Source organism: Pteronotus mesoamericanus, unplaced genomic scaffold, assembly GCF_021234165.1.
Source record: "Pteronotus mesoamericanus isolate MK-2021 breed Mesoamerican mustached bat unplaced genomic scaffold, CSHL_Meso_final contig_22, whole genome shotgun sequence".
NCBI classification, from domain to species: domain Eukaryota; kingdom Metazoa; phylum Chordata; class Mammalia; order Chiroptera; family Mormoopidae; genus Pteronotus; species Pteronotus mesoamericanus.
The window spans coordinates 135,021-156,053 of record NW_026555090.1 but is presented as its reverse complement, the minus strand read 5'-3'; the positions used below and the strand labels follow the sequence as shown (position 1 = coordinate 156,053).

At 55.9% G+C, this 21,033-nt stretch overlaps 1 protein-coding gene across 3 annotated transcripts in view; it reads left to right on the top strand.

Annotated features, from left to right (window-relative positions):
• The window catches only part of KCNJ12 (potassium inwardly rectifying channel subfamily J member 12), a 46,683-nt gene extending 28,446 nt beyond the window's left edge, over positions 1-18,237 (top strand). Inside the window, exons 1-3 of one of the 3 annotated variants that reach the window (XM_054571104.1) lie at positions 12,653-12,812; positions 13,967-14,254; positions 16,425-18,237. In XM_054571104.1, the coding sequence (XP_054427079.1) occupies positions 14,002-14,254; positions 16,425-17,770 (1,599 nt within the window). In that variant the 5' untranslated portion in view covers positions 12,653-12,812; positions 13,967-14,001 and the 3' untranslated portion in view covers positions 17,771-18,237. Of the gene's footprint in view, positions 1-12,652; positions 12,813-13,966; positions 14,255-16,424 lie in introns of those variants that run through there. The other 2 variants (XM_054571106.1, XM_054571105.1) reach the window with 2 other exon arrangements.
• Positions 18,238-21,033: the final 2,796 nt, after the last annotated feature.

Below are 21,033 nucleotides of genomic sequence, written 5' to 3'. Positions count from 1 at the left end.
AATTTGTTTTTTGATACCATAAACTACTTGATAATATATAACAAATCATAAAATCTTTACAACATTTGGTCTTGACTTAGCTATCCTCCTTCCAAAAAGTAAATGATGTTGCCTTAGTCAGCATCAGTACTTTTAAGGATTTCCTGGAATTGGCTATGATTCAGTCCCATGGCTCTTATGAAATACTCAGTTTTGATGATGATTTGCATGACGTTATCCATTTTTAAAACTTTTGTTCATAAATCTTCTTAATGCATGATGCACTGATACTTCATCAGATGTGAGTCTTGGGTGGCAACTGCATCGTCTTCCATTAGTTTTGCAAGTCCCTCTCTTTTACCTGCATCGTCAGGGCACCGTCGGTCACTATACCGGATGTGTTGACAAGGGACAAAGAAAATCACTTTAATGTATTTTTTTACTGTTTTGTATAAATCTCTTGATTGTGTCTTTTAATGGCACTAAAGAAGCCACTTTTTCAGTGACATTATATTCGTCATCAGTACCTCTAATAAAAATGGCAAGTTAAGCCGTATCTGTAGCATCATTGCTACCTCCTACCGCCAAAGCATAAAATTTAAAATTAGCAGCTTTACTCTCCCAACCTCTTTTGATATATTTTCCAGTTTCTTCAATTCACCTGGCTATAGTCTGGTGAGACAAACTGATTTTAGAGATATCCTCCCTTTTTTCAGGGCAAATTATATATGCCATGCTTTCTATACATTGCTTAATAAACTCACCACCAGTACAATTACTTTTTTGCTATTAAATATGCTACCACATAACTAGCTTTTACAATGGAATCCACACAACTTGAAACTTTTTGAAAAAATTTTTGTTGAGAAGACAGACTTTTTTTCAGTTCCACTATTTTGTCCTCATGACACAATCCTTCATACGCAGAGAACTTGGCTGCATGTTTTTGCTTATAATACCTTTTCAAATTATAGTCTTTGAAAACTTGCACAAAGTCCCTACAAATTAAGCAGAGCACCTTACTGTTTGCATGAACAAAAAAGCAGTCATCAGTGTACTTTTCATTGAACTGTAATTTTTTTCTTTTCCTTCATCCGTAATTTTTCATTTTTTGGGTTCTTTTTTTCTTTTGAGATGTTGTAGAAGCCATGCTGGAATTAAAAAAAGATAGATAAGGGACTTTATTTACTTTTATTACGAAAATTAATTGACAGGAAATAGAAAGCAAGGTTTGGGCCCTCCCGCAGCCTGCTCGGCTGCCAGTACAGGGTGAGGCGGGAGGGCCGATTGTAAAGTGATGTGTGAGGCGCCACTGAGATGTGGAAGTACCTTCACTAATCAAATGAGAATGCTTACCTGACTTCTAAATAACATTAAATGCCAAATGTTGCAATGGTAGGTTTTGAAATATTATTGATAATTGCTGCCTTGTGATTTATTTATTTATTTAAAAGATTTTTATTTATTTTTAGAGAGAGGGGAAGGGAAGGAGAAAGAGGAGAGAAACATCAATGTGTGGTCGCTTCTCGCGCGCCCTCTACTGGGGACCTGGCCTGTAACCCAGGCGTGTGCCCTCACAGGGAATCAATCTGGCAACCTTTTGTTTCACAGGCCAGCCTTCAATCCATTGAGCCACATCAGCCAGGGCCGTACATTTATTTTATGTGACATTGTAACACATAATCACACACACACAAAAATTTCATAATGTTTTAAGTAAATTTCTGATTTTGTGTTGGGCTGCATTTATAGCCACTCTGGCTGCGGGGTGCAGGTTGGACACTCTGCTTTAGGGCTTTGCTGCTTCCATTCATCACAGAGGCAACGGCATGTTTTGCAGAGAGGGACGGTCATGTGTTTTCCTCATTAAGTTCCCAGAGCCCTGGATCCCATGTTGGGCCCCTGGGTCAGACCTCCTGGAATGGGCTGAGTTGTGGCAGAGACCACACAGCCCTGCCCGGCCCTGCCCTGCACAGCCTGCCAAACCCGTCCACATACCCTTAGGCTTCCTCACTTCACCTCCAGTGACCCTGGACAGCCCTCCTCGGGGTCTGGGGACCAGCACATGCCTCTCAGGTTGTGGTCTGTGCTTCAGTTTCCCCTCTGCAGTGGGGAGAAGCGGCTCCACCAGGCCCGCCCACTTGGCTGTCCCGGATGAGATGCCCAAGGAAGGTATTGTGCTGTCTCCCCGCAGGGTCCTGTTAGAGGTGGGAGGGCCTCTGACACCCCGAGGCTTGGCCTGGGGCCCCCTTGCTAACATTTCCTGCCCTGCGGCTCTCCCAGTAGTCCCAGGGGCCTCTGATGGGACGGCCACACCCCTCCCTGCCGGGAGCAGGTGATCAGGGACGGAGGTGGGAGCCTTCCCATACCCTGGGCCACAGCCTTTTCCCTGCCCCAAGTTGAACAGGACCCAGAGGAGCCTCTGATTTGACAGGTGGGGAAACTGAGGCCTAGACAGGGCAAGGGCGCGTGACAAGCTGAGACTGGAGTGGCCCTGGGGCGGACGGCGGCCCTGCCGTGGGGCGGTGCGGGCCTCAAGGGCGCTGTTGGGTGAGGCTCCGGAGGGGCCTTGAGGCCTGGTTCCTGTTGCCCTCCTTCGCCTCCTGGGCGCTGGCCCCAGGCTCCGGGCAGTCATACCGAGGTCCTGGCCTCAGGGACCTCCTGGCTGCAGGGGGACACTTGGAGGGCTAGGCAATTAGCACCCGAATGGTCTGGCCTAGGACGGAGGGAAGCGCAAGGGGTCGGGGCTTGGAGGTGGGTGTTGAAGGGTGCGTGGGAGTTGGAGGGAGCATGAGGAAGAAAGGGCATTGGGCAGAGGGCCTGGCGTGTGGGCAGAGCAGGGAGGTGGGAAGCATTTCCTCTGAGCGCCATTTCTGGGACATGGTAAATGAGGAAGAGGAGGTCCAGGTCCTTCCACCTGCCCGGCTGGCTACCTGTCCCCAGCCACGTGCTCTCTCTGCGCTGTCCCTGCTCCCTGTCACCTGCTGCGCCCTCTCCCTGGCACCTGTAGCTCCAGCCCCATTGCTCTCCCTCCAGTTTCTTGAACACACAGAGCAACATTCCAGCCTCAGGACCTTTGTCCCTGCTGTTGCAGAATCGCTGTTCCCACGTTCCCTCAGAGAGGTCTTTCCTGACCTCTAGGATAGTAGCCACCTGCCTACAGCATCACCTGGGTTCTTTTCTCCTCAACATGGTTTCTGTTTGACTTGCGCCATTCAGATGCCAGCCACAGGCATGGAGAGGCTCAGCAGAGATCTGCTGAGTGAGCAAGAGTCAAGTGTCCTTCTGGTGAGCAGGCGGAGGCCTGGGCAGTTGTCTCAGGCCTGAGCTGTAATGGGAGCCCCGGGTGGAGGGATAGGACACCCCCCCTGCCCCGCGCCCTTTTCCTGGACTCCTGATCTCAGAACTCAGCCTCCTGCTTATGGCAGTTGAACCCTAGGACCCTGAGAGGCCTGTCAGGCAACCCCCCCCCACCCCGCCCCAGAATGCCTGGTCCCCAAACAAAGCCAAACTTGCAAAATGAGGAGGAAAAGAAAAGGGAATCTGAGAAAGCACTTGTCCCTGTGTCCCCCCAGCAGAGCCTTTGGGCCGCTGTGGGACAGAGGCTGGGGTGTAGGCCGTGGCCCTGCCTGGCCTCCGCCTGGACAGGCCGCAAGTCGGGCCCAGCCCGTTGTGAAGAAGTCTGACCTCCAAGGTGGAGCTTTTTCCCTGTTAGGGACAGGCGGGCCTGGAGGCTCCCTGGGGCGGGAGGGTGGCGAGGTGGCTGGAGCCTGGAGGGGCCAGCGGCAGGGGCCCTGGTGGCAGGCTCGGCTCTGTGGCCCATGGACTGGGGACCTTGGACCAGGCCGTGCGCATCTCGGGCCTCATTCCCTCCTTTGTCATAGGTGCTTAAGCTGTCCCACCTGGAAGACTCTGGTGCAGAGCCGGGTACGCACTGAAGCCAAGCCCTGGCTCCAGGGGCCCAAGAAACATGCTGTGGACTTGGCAAGGAGCCCCAGGGGACCCAGGGGAATCTTGGAAGGCCTCATAGAGGAGGAGGCATCCTCTGAGCTTGAAGGGTGCATCGAGTTCCAGAAGGCAGAGCAAGGCATTTCGCAGTGAGGGATCAGCTTGCGGAGGCCCGGAGGTGCGGGAGGCCTGAGAGCCACTTACCGGCACAGCCCTCAGTGGGGGACCGGCCCGAGCCCTCTGTTTGTTCCCAGTGTGTGTCCTTTTCTCCTGTCGGTTTGTAAGAACTCTTTGTATAATAAGTACATCAATGTTTAATTTTTAACAACAAACATCAGACAAACAAAGCGTTTATACCTTTTATTTCGCTTATGGTGGGTTTTGATAAACAACATCATAAATATTTTTATGTTGGCAAATTTTCCAGCCTATTTATTCGTGACGTTTTTTTCTTTTGGTTCAGGGTGTTCTTTTTTTTTTCTACTGCATTTTTCCATCACCGTTTAGCCCCCTTACACCCTCTTGCTCCTCCGCCCCCTGCGGCCCCCTCCTCTCCGCAGTCACTGCACTGTGGCCCGTGCCCACGAGTCCTTTTTCTTTTTCACTCGATCCTCCCACCCCGTAACCACACCCCTCTCAAAGCTGCCAGCCTGCTCTCTGTCTGGGGGTCTGTCTCTATTTTGCTTGTTAGTTCAGTTTGTTCATTAGATTCTACGTATGAGTGAAATCGTATGGTATTTGTCTTTCTCTGACTGGCTTATTTCACGTAACATAATGTTTTCTACGTCCCAGGATATTTTTTGTTACTTCCTCTCAGGTCTTCGCTTTCCCACGCACATGCTGGGCACTTAGGAAATGTCTGAGACTCAAATTAGGTTAAAGCTTGAGAATGTGCTGCTGTAAGGAAAATAGGAGCCACGAGGCCTTTGCTCACGGGGTTTCTCCCCCTGGAGCTCCTTCTGTCCATCCGCTCACTGCTTCCTGCCTGGAGCGAGGTCCAGCTGAAGTCCTCCGTGAGGCCCCCGAGAGGCCTGTGGCCTCTCTCCAACGTGAGGCAGACTCAGATGTGATGATGGAAGCGGGCGGCGGCGGGGGGTGGGGGGGTGGATTTCCAGCTGGTCAACTTCCAGGTATTAACTTGCTGAAGCACCGCCTCAACCCATGAGATATATACTATGAGTGATGCCATTTTACAGGTGAGGAAACAAGCTCCGAGAGGTTATATGACTTGCCCAAGGTCATATGGGCGGGGACAGAGACAAGATATGAGCCCAAGCCATACTGCCCCAGAACTCATGCTTTCACACTCTCCTCCGGGGTCCAGTCCAAGCTCATTGACACGCATTCACAGCCGCTCAGGCCCCGTCCCCTCCTTCTGTTGGTATAATGCCTCGGCTGCGGTGCCCGTGCACCCAGGCAGTCCACACACCTTCCCCTTCCCCGGTTAGGGCATGTCCCCCACCTGTTTCTCTACACCCCCTCATCCCCTAATCCCTTCGAATCCTGGAGTGTTGGGCTTGGAAGGACCAGCCCCTCATTGGCAAATAGCAATGGGAAGACTCCGAGGCAGGGAGACCTTGGCCGGTGCCCAGTGTGTGAAGAACAGGGCCAGGTGTGCACCGCGATCTGTGGACTTCAGAGCCCCGCTCGCTGTGTTTGCGCTGTGGTCGGTTTCAGGCTGGGCTCTCTCTGCTCCTGCTGTTTCCCCCAGGAGCCCTCTGCCCACCCCACTGGGTCAGATGCCTCCCCTGGGATGGGGCGCTGCCTGGAATAGAGTGTTCAGGGGCCTCTGTCCTCTGCTGTTCCCAGAGGCCTGGGGCCAAGGACACTCTGTCTTCCTTCTGCCCCCTCCCCCATGGAAGGATGTTCTCAAGATAAAAATACCCCCGGAAACATTCCCTGGTGCCTGGCCTGACCGAAAACATTCCTTGGTGCCTGGCCTGACCCGTTGTCCACCCCTGGGGCCAGAGCCTTCTGCCCTGGATTCCCTTCGGGTATCAGAGGATAGATGTCTGCCCCTCCTGGCGACTTGGTGTGGCCTACTCCTGGAGTCAGTGTGTCCTGCCTGTCTCCAGATCGTGGAATGGGGGGCCGGAAGGGTCGTGGGCACTTGTGGTTGCTGCACCAGCTTGTACCAAGCACGGCCTGCTGGCCGCACTCTCCCAGGCAGAGAGAAGCAAGGGAGCTCGGCTGCTCCCGGCGGATGGAGCCCGTGGCTCGCTCGCTTAGTTGACTGCTGTGGCGCATTTGGAGAGCATCGCGTGGGGCCAAGGAGGACGGTCGGGGATGTGCCAGCTTTAATCCTGTGGGGAGCCCCTGTTTCTGCTCTGAGCTGCCCATGCCAGCTGTCAGAGCTGGAAAACCCCTGTCAGAGGACACTGGGAGGACCTGGCACTGACTCTGGGTCGGCTGCATGCCACACACTGGGACAGGGCCTCGGTTTACCTACTTGGCAGGCTCCTGAGGCAGGTGGGGTCTCCCCATTTTGCCGATGAGGAGGCAGAGGCCCAGGGAGAGGTCCACAGCCAGCTGGGGAACGGCCAGGCCTTGAATTTGGGACTAACGACTGTCTTGCCCCGTGTGTGCCACCCCTCCAAGGAGGGCTGATGTCACGATGGCAGCGATGACAGCCGCCTCCTCCTGGGGCCCTGCTGTGCCAGGCAGGCCCTGTGCCCAGTGCACGCCTCCCCCGTCCCAGTGAACTGCACATCCCTTGGGAGGCTGGTCATTAGCCCATTTTGTGGAGGAGGAAGCTGGGCCTCAGGAAGGGGAAGTGCCCTGCCCTGTTCCCCGGGAGGTGTCAGCCCCGGCCTTGGCTGGCAGGTTGGCGCTGGCGGGAAGGCACGGACAGCACTCCCGGGGCGGCCCAGGTCCTACCCTGGCTGCCTGGGGGGCTGAGGGCCAGCCCGCCCTGTCTGGGCTCTGGTCGCCCCTCTGTTGTGTGTAAACCCTGCCCCCCACCCAGGCTACCCCGTCCAGGACTGGGACCGAGCGTGACCCGGGAGAGTGCCTGGTGAACTTCAGGTGGCTGAGCTCTCACTGGGCTGCTGCAGGGTGGAGGCGGGGCACAGGGCAGGGCCTCCAGAGACCGGTGTCCTTGTCTCCAAGGTGCCTCTCATTCCATTGCTTTGTGATCTTGGGCAAGTCACTTTTCTGCGTCTCAGTTTCCCTGTAGAACGGAGCTAATTTTGCTTCCCTCATGGGCGAGAACCAATCTGACCGACTGGGTGTGTGAGTCTGGAGAAAACCCCTTTGAGGAAATAGGGAGTCAGGAATGAGGCCGAGAGGGCCGGGGGGCAGGTCAGGTGACCAGCAGGAAGTGGGGAGGGGCAGGCTGTCCACACTTCTCATCCTCCTCCCTTTTCCCTAACTCTTTTTTGGCTCCCATTGACCCATGACAGACACCTCCTCTGTTCTAGCTCTTAGATGACCTGGGGCAAGGGACTTAACCTCTCAGCCTCAATTTCCCCATTTGTCCAGTAGGAAGAATCATCTCTTCTTCAGGGCGGGGCCATGAAGGCTGGAATGACTGAAGCCCAGAGCTCAGCACACAGGGCCAGGCGCAATGTGGGCCCACTCGAGGGCGGGGGTAGGACTGGAGACCTGGGCACAAGCCCTTGCCGTGGGCGTTCCCAGCTGCGGGCAGCAGTCTGCAATGGAGCCTCCCTGAGCCTCAGTTTCCCCATCAGTTTTGAGAGTAAAGGACCCAAGAGAGCACTGAAGGGCCCAGGGAAGCTGCTCAGGGAGTGATGAGGGAAGGGGACGCAATGGGTGAGGACTGAAGTTTTGAGGTGAGAGCCTGGAGGGACCACACAGGCCATCTCCACACAGAGTAAGCAGAGGCCCAGAGAGGTGAAGTGACTCTCCCAAGGTCACACAGCTTGTGAGGGGCAGAGCTGGAACTTGAACCCGACTCTGTTTACCCACTGCTATTGTCTGCCCCAGGAAGCTTATAATGTGGGGTGACTCACCAACAGTTGTCTTAATGCCCAGCCAGAAAAACCAGTGTGACAATGGATCACAGCCAGCCTCAGGTGTGAAAGGGTGAGGTGGCCTGGGCTCGGTGGCTGGAGTGGGGGTGGGGGGGTGACAAGGCCACCTCGAGTCAGCTTGCTTCTGGATATTCGCAGAGCCCCTTCCTGGCACTCTCTTCTGTGGTCCTCACAGCACGCAAGAGATGAAAGCGGGGGGCCCCTTTGACAGGTGAGGAAACTGAGGCTTGGGGAATGCAGAGACCACATGGCATGTGTGTGTGTTCAAGGCAAGTCTCTGGCAAGTTACTGTATAGTCATATATTCCCCCCCCCATTCATTTATCCATTCATACACTCACCTGTGCATAATCCATCCATCCATCCATCTGTCTATCCACTAATGTATCCATCCAAACACCCACCTACCCATCCATAATCTGTCCATCTATAATCTATCCATCCATCCGTAATTATCCATCTATTATGCGTGCATCCATCTATCTATCCACATACCCACCTAGCCATCCATAATTCATCTATCTATAATCCACCCATCCATCCATTTACACACCTACCCACCCATTTATAATGTGTGGTGACTCACCAACAGTTGTATTTATTTTTTATTTTTATTTTTTAAAAGATTTTATTTATTTATTTTAGAGAGAGGGGAAAGGAGGGAGAAAGACAGGGAGAGAAGCACGATGTGTGAGAGAAACAATGATTGGTTGTCTCTCTCATGCCCCCAGCTGGGGACTGGCCCGCAACCCGGGCATGCGCCTTGACTGGGAATCGAACTGGCAATCTTTTAATCCACAGGCCGGCGCTCAGTCCACTGAGCCCCACCAGCTAGGACAACAGTTGGATTAATAATATACCTACCCATCCATCCATAATCCATCCATCCATCCATGCAGCCACCCATTCATTCATTTATCCGTCCACATACATATCCATTCATAGTTTACTCACCCGTTCATCCATTATCCATCCATCCAAAACCTACCCATCCATCTACCTCATAATCCACCCACCCATTCATTCATCCTACTATCTATCCACCCACCCTTTTGTTTATCCTTTTATACACCTACCCACCCATCATCCATCCATCCACCCATTCATCATCCATCCATCCATCCATCCATAATCCATCTATCCATCCCTCCATCCATCCATCCATCCATTTATCCATCAATCCATAGGTGGGCCCCATGATTGGAATTGGGAAGGCTCTTCAGGTGGTGGCTAGGGGCACAGGCTAGGGACCTGAGTTCCCCTGTGACCTTAGGAGAATTACCACATTGCCTACCTCTCCAGAATGGGAACAGCAATAGTTCTAACCTTGTGGGTTTGTTGTGAGGGTTATGTGAGTTGATGTCTGTAAACCACCTACCATAGTGTCTGGATGCAGTAAACATTTACCAATTATCAGCTCTTATTTTCTCTGGGGACCCATCTTTGTCTTGCCCTTCTCTGGTTCTGAAAGTGTGTCATGGACAGGCTGACAACATGCTGGGAAGGTGGGGGGCATCAGAGATGTGGAGGGCATCCTCCTCTCCCGAAGGGCCCTGGGGGTAGCAAGCAGAAATGTGGGTTCATGTGGAAATTTCGGACTTCTGAGCCTGTCTTAGGAGAGTGGACCATCTACAGTGATTTGGCTTTGCTTTGTTAACTTTAAGGTCTTCTAGCGACTGATTCATCTCTAGCTGATGCTGGAAAAATGGCAGTTGCTGCTAATGCGGCCTTGAAGATAGCCACGTGCCCACTCAACACCGTTACTTAGAAAATAGGATTCAAGAGGTAAGATCAAGGTCACTGATGCACACCTGTCCACCTCGTCCTCCATTCAGCCAAACACGCGTCTGTGCACCCACTCATTCATCTACCTGTTCGTCTATCTACTCACCCATCCATTCCCGTATTCAGCCTCTCATTCACTCACTATCCATCCACTAGTTCCACACATCCTCCCAGCCATTAGCCATCTACCCACCTACCCAACCCATCCAGCCATCTTTCCATCTGTGTATTTACCCATCTCTCAACTATTCATCCACTCCCAGCCATTCATCAACTCGCCCAACCGCCCATGCATCCTTCCACCCATTGATTCATCCATCTATTCCTCCACTCACTAGTCTATCCACCCAACCCATCCAATAATTTTTCACCCATCTAACCCATCCAGCTATCTGGTTACCACTCATCCATCCATCCCCTTACCTGCCAGTCCTGTTTATCCATCTGTACATGTAGCTGTCTCCTCATTCATTGGTCCCTCCATCTCCTCATCCATTCCTCCATCCGGGTGCTTATTTCCTCTTCCCTTTGTCTGGTCAGTGAGCATTTCCTGGATGCCCTTTCTGTGCCAGGCCTGTGTCAGCCTTTCTGGGCAAGGTCAACTCTCACACAAAGTAGAGAGTGGTTTCTGACCCTAACAGGAGAATCCAGGGCCAGAGAATCTGAAGGGATTCTTGGAAGTAGTGGACTTCAGCTGATCCCTGATGGGTGAGAAGATTTTAAACATTCCCTTTAGCTGTGGTTTGGGGGTTGACCACATGGAGGCGACGGTTGCCACAGTGCAATCCACCAGGAGCCCGTTGCTGTGTCCAGACAGGAGAGGCCTGGATAGGAGGGTGGCTTTGAGAATTTGGGAGGTAAAATACATAGGACCTGTTGAAGGAGTAGATGTGGGTACTTATGGAGAGGGAGGAGGCCAGGCTTGTAGCTGGGGCAGCTGGAGAGGTGGTCAGGCTGCCAGCGACCCCGTTAGGTGTGGGGGGAGGAGGGGAAAGGTGAGGGCGAGGAGAAGGTGAGGAGGGGGAAGGGAAGAGGAGGTGGCAGAGGAAATGGGGCAGGAGGCAGATTGGAGGAAGAGAAGAAACCATGTTGACCACGTGGTGCTGTGGGGCATCCAGGTGGGAGGCTTGAGTTCAGGAACCTTTGCCACAGGGGGACCACCTGAGGCCCGTGGGGGAGAGCCCAGGAGACCAGGTTCTGTGCAGGTGGTTTAGTGGTTGGTGATCCCAAGGAGCACTGTATTTGCGGTGAGTGGGGAAGTGAGCCAGGAAGGGAAGGAGCTGCTGTGGGGTGGATTTTTGACGAGGCTACTGCCGGGGGCAACTGGCTGAGGAACCTGCATATGCTGCCAAGAGGCAGCCGGAGAGCAGGCCCTCCCGTGGGCCTCAGGGCGCTGCCCTGCCAATCGCTGGTTGCCGGTTGCTCCTGGGGCATTCATTCCCTGGCCTGCCCTGGAGCTGTCGGGCAGAAAGACCTTGTTGGTGATTGGGGAGTGGGCAGTGGGTCCTGGAAGGGTGAGGGTCCAGAGAATGGGTGGGACGCCCACCGCTCCCACCCCCAGCGCAGTGCACGTGGTTGCTGGGTCTCTCCTCAGGCCTGGCCAGGCCTCGGGGCAGAAAGCCTGCGCTGTGTCAGCCTGAGTGTTTGCAGGCCCAGGGCGTGCGCCCGGGCGGAGGGGAGGGGGCGCGGCCTGGGGCGAGGCCCTGCGCAGGGGCTTGTGCTCTTCTCCCGACTTTGCAAATGCGAACGGCCCCTTCCAGCCCCGCCTCCCCGCCCCCGCCCCAACTCTCGGCTGTCCCCAGGCCAGCCTCAGCCTCTCGCTGGCCCCCTGAATGTGCCTGCACGCCTCGCCCTGCTCTTTGCTCCACAGTGCCCCCCCGGAACGCCCTCCTCCTGGCTGCCCTCCCCGCCACCGCACTCCCAGCCCCTGGTGCCTGTCCTTGCCCAGCGCCCTGACTTGCTGCAGAACACCCTCAGGTCTGCCCATCTGCAAATGAAAGACTGAGTTTTGAAAGATCTACTCCTAAGTCTGATGAATAGCGAATGGATTAGGAGATTCTGAAGCTGTCCCAGGGCACGGTGAGAAAGTTCCATGATAGATTAGTGATATCTGCCGCAGGCAGGCGTGGGCTGGAAAAAGGTGTGTATCAGCCACATTCTGGAACTAAGTGATCTCTAGGGATCCCTCGGGGGTGGACTTGATCATCAGGAGTTGGAGCTCCCATCCCTGGACATTCTAAGCAAGGGCCACATGCTGGGGTCAGGGGTGCTGGGATGGGTTTTGTCTCTGCTGTCGAGTGCTGAGATTCGGAATGTCCGTATGTCTTGTCGCTGCATGGGACTGCAAAGGCCTTGAGGACTGAGACTGGAATAGTGTCATGCCTGTATTCTGGCCTTGGGGTCTGGGGGACATGGCTTTGTTTTGTTTTTTTTCCCCCTCACCCTCAGACTGGGAGCTCATCCCTTGAAGGTTGTGTAACCCCGGGCAGGTGACCCAATCTTTCTGAGCTTCAGTTTCCTCATCTGGAAAATGGGGTAATAGTCATAATGTTGTTGTAGGGATTAGGTGAGTTAAGTAGAGCTCTTAGAACAGTTCCTGGTGGGTAATAAGCACTGGATGTGCATTGATTACTATGCTTATACCTTTGAAGGGGTCCCGGCCGGCTGAGAGGTCCCTGAGGGTGGGGGATCTTGAGCCCTGCCCCTCGGGGCCCCTCCATTGACCATTGTAGTCACTGCTTTCTTGGCATTGAGAATGTGAGCCCAGGCCTTCCTCTTGTCTCCTCCAGATGTCATTGAAACCTGAGGTGTCCAGAGCCTCAGGGGATGGCATGGAGCCTCCTGCTCTATCCAGAGGCCCTTCCCAGTGGCTCTCGGGCCCCTCCCACGGGTCATGTGGTGGCTGCCTCTCTAAAATCCCAGCCCAGGCCCGACCAGTGTCATAAGTATGCTGGATGCTGCAGGCTGTGTCCGCAGCTGCTGGGGTGGCAGGGACAGCTCTGACCCTCTCAGGGGCTCTGGGTCCATGCGCCCCGCTGCCTGTCTCTGCTGCTAGACCTGCTTCACTGCTGTCTCCGGTGTGGAAGTCACCCTGTCTCTTTTGGTTCAGGTATTGCACCCCAGTGTCTCTCTCCCATTCCCTCCCAGCAATGCCCAGGCCCTCGCTGGCCAACCTGGGCACCTGCTGACAATGGTCCTGTTATTTTTACCGTCTCATCCGAGCCTGCAAGTTGCTTTGTGACCTCGGGAGAATCTCAGCCTCAGTTCTCCCATCTATAAAATGGGGAGCTGGGGCCCTTGCTTGCTAAAGCTTCTTTCATCAAAACAAATCTAATTTCATTTCTTATCTGATTTAACTACGTGCAGCCACTGAGCAAGAGCTAAATGCCTGCATATCCCTGGTTGAGGATATTGTCCCACATTTCTTTCTTTTTAAAAAATTTGTATGTATTGATTTTAGAGAAACAGAGGAAGGGGGCGAGAGAGAAACATCGCTTTGCTGTTCTACCCATCCATGCACTCACTGGTCGGTTCCTGGGTCTGCCCTGACCGCCCAGGTGTCGAACCCGCGCCTCAGTGCAGCGGGACGACGCTCCAGCCAGTCGAGCTGCTTGGCCGGGGCTTGTCCCACATTTCTTAAATCAAGTCCTTAGGGACCACAGAGCCAAACAACCTTCTTGCCAAGCCAGTATTTGTGTGCGAGGAGTGTCCTTGGGACATTTGGCGAGTAGGTGGTGCTGGGGCTTTTGCTCATGGGTTTTCTGCTGGGGCTTTCTTTGTGGTGCTGTGCTCATCACGCCTGTGAGGGGCCCTCCACACCCTGAGCGTGTCATACACACATGCACCCACACACGCACATGCATGCACACACGCAGCACAAGGAGGGCAAGAGAAGCTGAGGATGGGACTACACTCGGCTTCTACTCTGTCTCTGTTCTTTAGTTTCTGGGTGACTTGGACAACTGACTTTGCTCCGAGTCTCAGTTTCCAGCTCTGAGAAAAGGGGGAGGAGGTATGAACATGACCTTGTTGATTTTTTTCTATGTGGTTCTAGGAGGAACGTCAACAGGTGAGAGGGTTGTCAGGCCTGTGTGACACAGTCTGGGTGGGTCCTGGGTGCCCAGCCTTGCAGAGACACCGGAAGACACTGCAGCAGCCCCACCTACCTGGGAGCTGGCCAGGTGTGAGGCTGTTCCACTGTCAGGAGCCGTGTTCCTGGATGGGCTCTCTGGCCTTTGATTCTTGCAATTCTGTCCCGTGCAGGCCTTGAGCTGCTTGGAGTCCCAGCTGGAGTAACCATGACCCGTTGGACGTCCCTCAAGGCCTCCAGGCCACACAAACCCACCCCCAGCAATCTGGCAGCCTCCTGCCGGCATCAGTGTACCCCGACCCTGGCACCTCCCCTTGGAGGGTCCAGGAGTGTGGGGCTGAGCTGTCTCCCTGGCACAGGGAGTCCTTGGGGTCCCCACCACCGCCGGCTCCCTGCTTCCTGGCCCAGACAGAAGCAGCATCCGCCATTCCAGCCTCCGGCCTCAGCTCCTCCAGTCCATGGTGAGGTGGGCAGGTGGAGCTCCTGAGGGGGAGGACAGCAGCATGAGGGGAGGCCCCGCAGAGTCTGGGGCCCCATGGCGGGAGGCCTTGCATTAGACAAAAATGGTTAGAATCTCAGCTCTCCTGCTTATTGGCGGTGAGGCTTTGGGGAAGTCACTTTACCTTTCTGAATCTCCACGCGGGGAGTAGAAGTACAGATAGAAGCTGCCTCCTTGAGCTGTGGACTGGCTGACCTAAGAGCATTTATTTGCTGGTGTGTCTGGCCTCCGCTCCCTGTGGCTGGAGGAGCCGGGCCTCCCAGGCAGTACGGGCCGTATGAGCGCCGTGTGCGAGCCAGCCCTGGGGGCCCAGCAGCGCCCAGCAGCCTGGACAGACCTCGGGAAGGGTCTGCGGCCTCAGGGCTCCCCCCTCGCCCATCTCCCAGATGTTTGGAACGGAGGTCAGAGGTCGTGCCCTCCGAGGCTCTGGCTGCACCTGGTCATACAGATGCATCCCAGTGTTACTCCTTCCTGGCTTTGTCGCTTCCAGTGTCTGAGCCTCTGGTGGGTGTCCAGCCGCCTGCCTCCGTGCTCCTGGCCCGGCTGTCCTGGGACCTTCTCCTCTGCAGCCTCACTGTCTTCTGGGCACTTCAGGGCTCCCAGCCTTGTCTAGCTCTGACCTCACAGTGCAACCAGGTGGGGTTTGGAGGTGCCTGGGGCCCCCACCCTGGGGAGGAGCATGCCTAGCTTTCTCATCCTCATGTCCAGGCCAGCTGGCCAGCGGTCTCCCTCTCCTAGTAGCTCGGTCCTGCTGAGACAGGATGAGGTCCGGAGTACCCGCAGCCCCAGTGCTAATGGCCAGATGGCCTCAGTGCCCACAGGGCCAGGTGGTGCCGTGGCGCCCAGCCCGCAGATGCCTCAGCCTGGCACCAACAGGCTGTCCCAGAGCCAGCAGGGCATTGGGGGAGGGGTGGCCACTGGCTTGTGTGTCCAGGGGCTGGACAAGTACCGCCGGCCGTGGGAGCAGTGTTTGCCTGGTGTGGGTGTGGTGCTGGGGGGCATGCCCCGAGACCACCCAGTGTGTGTGCGTGGCAGGCTGACCAAGGGACACTTCTGAGTGCTTCCCGTGTGCTCTAGTTTAGAGCTGAGGGACGTGGCTGTCAGGGAGGCCCCTGGGATGAGGTCAGCCAGTCTGTGACTCCTCTGGGCACTGACGTAGGGCCCCCTCCTAGCTGTTGCTCATGACAAGGAGAGAGAGGGTGTGGCGTATGGGTTTTGAGAGTGGGCGCCTTGGGTGGAGTACGTGAGCGTCAGGAGGGTGGGTGGGGCCCAGCTTGGGGTGTCCTTGGGAACAGGGCCTTCGATAGACCCTGGGCAGTGAGTCGGCAGTGAGGGAGACAGCAAGCTCCCTGTGCTCAGGTGGCTGCCCGTCTCGTGGGAGGGACTGCAGCCCTGGGCACGTCATCGCTGTTGTTATTACTGCCTTTATTAGATCAGAGGTCAGGGTTGTGGGTCACGTTGGGGACCTGAATGGGGTGTAAAATCCTCTGAGGACACAGGAAGAGCCTCTGGAGATGATCTGGTGGCATTAAAGCCAAGGCCCGAGAGAGGGCGGTGGCGGGGAAGTCCTGGGAGGAGGGGTCAGTGTGGGTTTAAAGAGCAGGAAGGGGGCCGCGGGCAGCAGCGCGGTAAGTGGCGGGGAGGCTGGGAGGTGAGGCCTGGGGGTCCCGGGCTCTGTTCACACATGCGCCGCAGACGCCAGCGGGGACTCTGGCTGTGGGGAGATGATGGACAGGCTCCCTCTGGCTGCTGCTGCACTGGGGTTTGGCAGAAGCAGGGAGGTGGGCAAGGTGGCTGCCAGGTTGGTCCAGGTGGGTGACGATGGGGACTCAGGCCATGCGGACTTGGAATAAGGGGGTGGATCCTGAATATATTTTGAAAGCAGAGCCCTTGGTGTGGGAGTGAGAGAAACTGAGGACAAATTTAAGGTTTTTGGCTGGAGGTATTGGGGGATGAAGTGGCAGATTGCCAAGCTGAGAAGAAGGGTGAGGAGCTGGCTCGCAGTGGGAAGGAAGGTTGGGATCTTGGTTGTGGGAAGGTTAGGGTCAAAACGTCTGCCAGCCACATCCAGGGGCCCTGGGCGGGGGAGTTCCTGGGCTGCTGCAGGACATCTGCTGTCCTATCTGTTGCAGGAGCTGTCCTACCTGGAGCCGGCCTGGGGGCGAGAAGCCAGGGCTGCCCTATCCCCGGGATGACCGCAGCCAGCCGGGCCAACCCCTACAGCATTGTGTCATCAGAGGAGGACGGGCTGCACCTGGTCACCATGTCGGGCGCCAATGGCTTTGGCAATGGCAAAGTTCACACACGGCGCAGGGGCCGAAACCGCTTCGTCAAGAAGAACGGCCAGTGCAACATCGAGTTTGCCAACATGGATGAGAAGTCGCAGCGCTACCTGGCTGACATGTTCACCACCTGTGTGGACATCCGCTGGCGCTACATGCTGCTCATCTTCTCGCTGGCCTTCCTCGCCTCCTGGCTGCTGTTCGGCGTCATCTTCTGGGTTATCGCTGTGGCCCATGGTGACCTGGAGCCAGCCGAGGACCGTGGCCGTACACCCTGTGTGTTGCAGGTGCATGGCTTCATGGCAGCCTTCCTGTTCTCCATTGAAACGCAGACTACCATCGGCTACGGGCTGCGCTGTGTGACAGAGGAGTGTCCGGTGGCCGTCTTCATGGTGGTGGCACAGTCCATTGTGGGCTGCATCATTGACTCCTTCATGATTGGCGCCATCATGGCCAAGATGGCGCGGCCCAAGAAGCGGGCACAGACGCTGCTGTTCAGCCATAATGCGGTCGTAGCGCTGCGCGACGGCAAGCTCTGCCTCATGTGGCGCGTGGGCAACCTGCGCAAGAGCCACATTGTGGAGGCCCATGTACGGGCCCAGCTCATCAAGCCGAGGGTCACGGAGGAGGGCGAATACATCCCGCTGGACCAGATCGACATTGATGTGGGCTTCGACAAGGGCCTTGACCGCATCTTCCTGGTGTCGCCCATCACCATCCTGCATGAGATTGACGAGGCCAGTCCGCTATTTGGCATCAGCCGGCAGGACCTGGAGACAGATGACTTTGAGATCGTGGTCATCCTGGAGGGGATGGTAGAGGCCACGGCCATGACCACACAAGCCCGAAGTTCCTACCTGGCCAATGAGATCTTGTGGGGTCACCGCTTTGAGCCTGTCCTCTTTGAGGAGAAGAACCAGTACAAGATAGATTACGCACACTTCCACAAAACCTATGAGGTGCCCTCCACTCCCCGCTGCAGTGCCAGGGACCTGGTGGAGAACAAGTTCCTGCTGCCCAGTGCCAACTCCTTTTGCTATGAGAACGAGCTGGCCTTCGTGAGCCGTGACGAGGAGGACGAAGCCGATGAAGACCAAGAAGGCAGCAGCCCTCAAGCTCGGCATGACTTTGATAGACCCCAGGCTGGCGGCAGTGCCCTTGAGCAGCGGCCCTACAGACGGGAGTCAGAGATCTGACCTGCTGTTAGCCACGGTGCTGCATCTGCCCAGCCAGGGAGAGGCCCGCATCCCCGAGGGCCCAGGGCTGGGGTAGAATGGACCAGGCACTCTGGTTGCAGACTCAGTAGTGTTTTAGATGCTTTATGTATCTTCACGATGGGCCCAGACGGTGGGCGGGAGAGTGGGTGGCTGGTGCTGGCAACCCCCAGCTCAGAGGCCCAAGCAGGCCCAGGGGCCAGGAGGTGGCCTCCCTGGGGTTGGACCTTCTGCCCGAGGAAAGGGCAGCCACCAGCCCAGAAATGGCTCTACCGCTGGCCACCCAGCCTCGGGGGAAGGCTGGCAGGCTGCAGGGAACCCTGTTGCTTTGTAACTTGAGGAGAAACAATGGGTTTTGGCTTTCTCAATCTTAGCTTGAGTAAGACTGTTTACAAAAAAAAAATTCACATGCGATTAAAAATTTTTTTAATTTGTGAGAGTACAAAAAAGGGACAATTAGAATTCCATTTGTTTGCCAGAATGCGAGCAGCTAGGTGGAGGCTCCTGATGTTTCTCCAGGGCTGGATGGACCTCTGCCTCCTCCGTGAAGGCCGGGCCCTGGTGGGCGGCTGGCCCACAGCAAGCACAGCGCCACCGCGGTTCTTTATGTTTGTGGGTAGATTAGATTCCAATTGTGAAAGGAAAACCAAGACCATGCTCATTATCATAATACAAGCTTTCCATTGTCACAGAGGAGGAGGATAGGGACCAGGAAGAAAACTAGTTTGAGCTTTTTGAGTTTGACTTTGCCCATTAGAGGTGCTTCTCAGGGTTGAATAGGAGACCTGCCTGCCATGGAGGGTCCCTTCCCCCCCAGCGCACTGGGTTCATCTGATTTACTTCTCTCTTTTTTTGGCTGGTGGTCTCCACCCCTTCCATGGGGAGGGGCAGCTGGGAAATGCAGGACTGGAGGGCTCCACGGGAAGGAAGCCCGGTTCCCAGACTGGGAGGAACCAGACTGGCCCCATCCGGTCCAGGGCCCCAGCGTGACTTGTGCCTTAGAGATACCGAGGGGTGTGGCTCCAGCTTCTGTTTTTATAGGGCTCTCCCGCACTGCCCTGACTCCGCCACGAAGTCCCTGCCAGCCCCTCTGTCTGCAGAGGCCGGGCTGACTGGTGCTCTCTCTGAACCTGGGGCAGCGTGGGTGGGGCCGGGTGAGGGGCAGCCAGGCCGTCCCGGGCCTGAGTAGCAGAGGAACAGTCCTAGGAACGATGTGGGATTGCTGGCCGAGGTGATAGGCGTGGCACACACATCCAGCAACACACACAGTCAGGAGGAGGTTTGGGGCTGACAGCTCTGCTGCCCAGAAGCCGCCCTCTGGACGAGAAGCTGCCCAGTGGGGCTCATTCCTGGCAAAGGAGACAGCTGGCGGGGGCGGGACACTGGGGTGGAGCTGAGGACAGCTGAGGGCGCTGTTCTTCCAAAAGACCAGGCGCGGGCAGAGGTCAGTACTGGCTTGCCTGTGCAGGCTGCTCCAGCCTGTGCCCTCAGGGTAGCTTGCAGCCTGAGGCACCAGAGACTCTGGCTGAAGTGGGGGAAACTGAGGTAGAGTGCAAATAAGGGGTGGGACTCTAGTGACTGGGAGAGGCCAGGGCCTGGGTGGGGTCTTCTGCCTCTTCCCTCCTCCTCTGACCCCCTACCACAGCTGGAGACCCAACCCGAGGTCAGGGGCTGCGGAGGGCCTGAGCGTGGGCTCTCAGCTCCCGCCCAGAGACACGCTGGCAGCCCCGCCGTGAGGTAGGCCTGACTGCCGGCACCCTGTCCAGCCCTAGACCTCGCCCTAACTCCTGGCCTAGAAGATCCACCCCGAGGCACTGGAGACAGCTCTTTCAGGATCTGCTGGAGGAGCCTCCGCTCTGAGCCCCGCTGGCTCTCTTGGCCTTAGTTAGCCTTGGGGGTGGAGGATGGCGCTATTGTGGGACCACTTACTTATCAACCCTGTCCCAGATTGTCAGGCTGAGCCAGGGTGGAACAAGGCGGCCCCGGCTAGTCGGGAGGCATTAGGGGCTGGCGCCCTGATTGGTCCAGCAGCCGGCGACCCTTCCAGGGCCAGGTGGGCCGGCCTTCCACTCACCCCACCTGGAGTACAGCTCGCCGGCACTTCAAAGCTCCAGTGGCTTCAGGTGGCCTGGTGTGCCTCCTCTCAGGCCTGTCCCCTCCCAGGCCCATGCCAGGCAGCCTCGTCCCTGGATCCTGCAAAAGAGAAGCTCCAAGCTGCCTTTCATCTCCCACCAAAGGCAGAAGCTGTGTTTTTACTCTTCTGCCCTTTCCCCTTCCCCTGTATGTATGTATGTATGTATGTATGTATTTATTGCTGTGCTAAAGATCAAAATAGTCTCCCTCTTTAGTGCACTTGAAACTGGAGGGAGGATGGGAAGAGGAGCTGTTGTGTGTGCAAAGTGAGGATCACATGGCTCCTGGGGAGTGTGTGAGGGTGTGTGTGTGACCATGTGTGGTGTGTGGACAGCATGTTAAGCCATTGAATGTACCATACACCCGTGAGTGGGGAATGGGAATGCTTGTACATGTGTGTATGCATGTGGCGTGTGGTGGGTGTGTATATGCATGTGTATGCATGTCGGGTGTGGTCTGTGCTGAGCAGGTGTGTATTCCAAAGTGCTCCCACTCTTGCCCTCCCAGGCAGCAGAATTTCCAAGAATTTTCTCAACAGTCTGAACCAGGAGGCCCGAGGCTGGAATGGGCTAAGGACGTGGCCTCCAGCCACTCTGCCTGGGGCGCTGAGCTGGTTACTGGGAAAGGGCTGTGCTGGCAGAAGTTTGCGTGTGTGACTGTGAGAGTGGGAGCATCCCGCGTGTGGGCTCGCGGAGGGTGGGCTCATCTGTGATGACGTGAAACACACAGTTGTTGCTTTACCTGGAGGTACAGGAACGCATGGACTCATCGTACGTGGGACTGTGGTACAGATATGTGCACCTGAAAGTCTGTGTGTGTGTGAACCTGGGATTATACAGATCTGTGATCTGTATGTGTACATGTATGTACGCACACAAAGCTTGTGCATACTTACCTGTAGGGGTGTGTGTGTGTATGTGTGTGTTTTACATGTGGATGTTGGTTTGAATGCTCGCCAGGCTGTCAGGCTGGGCACATACCACTCGGGACGGACGCCAGCGTGGACGTCCGCATGGCGGACCCTGGCAGTCCCGCTGGCCCTCCGCGCTGGTTGCGTCTGTGGGGGCTGTGTGGCGTGTGTGTGCCTGGGCATGGGGCGACATTGGCACATG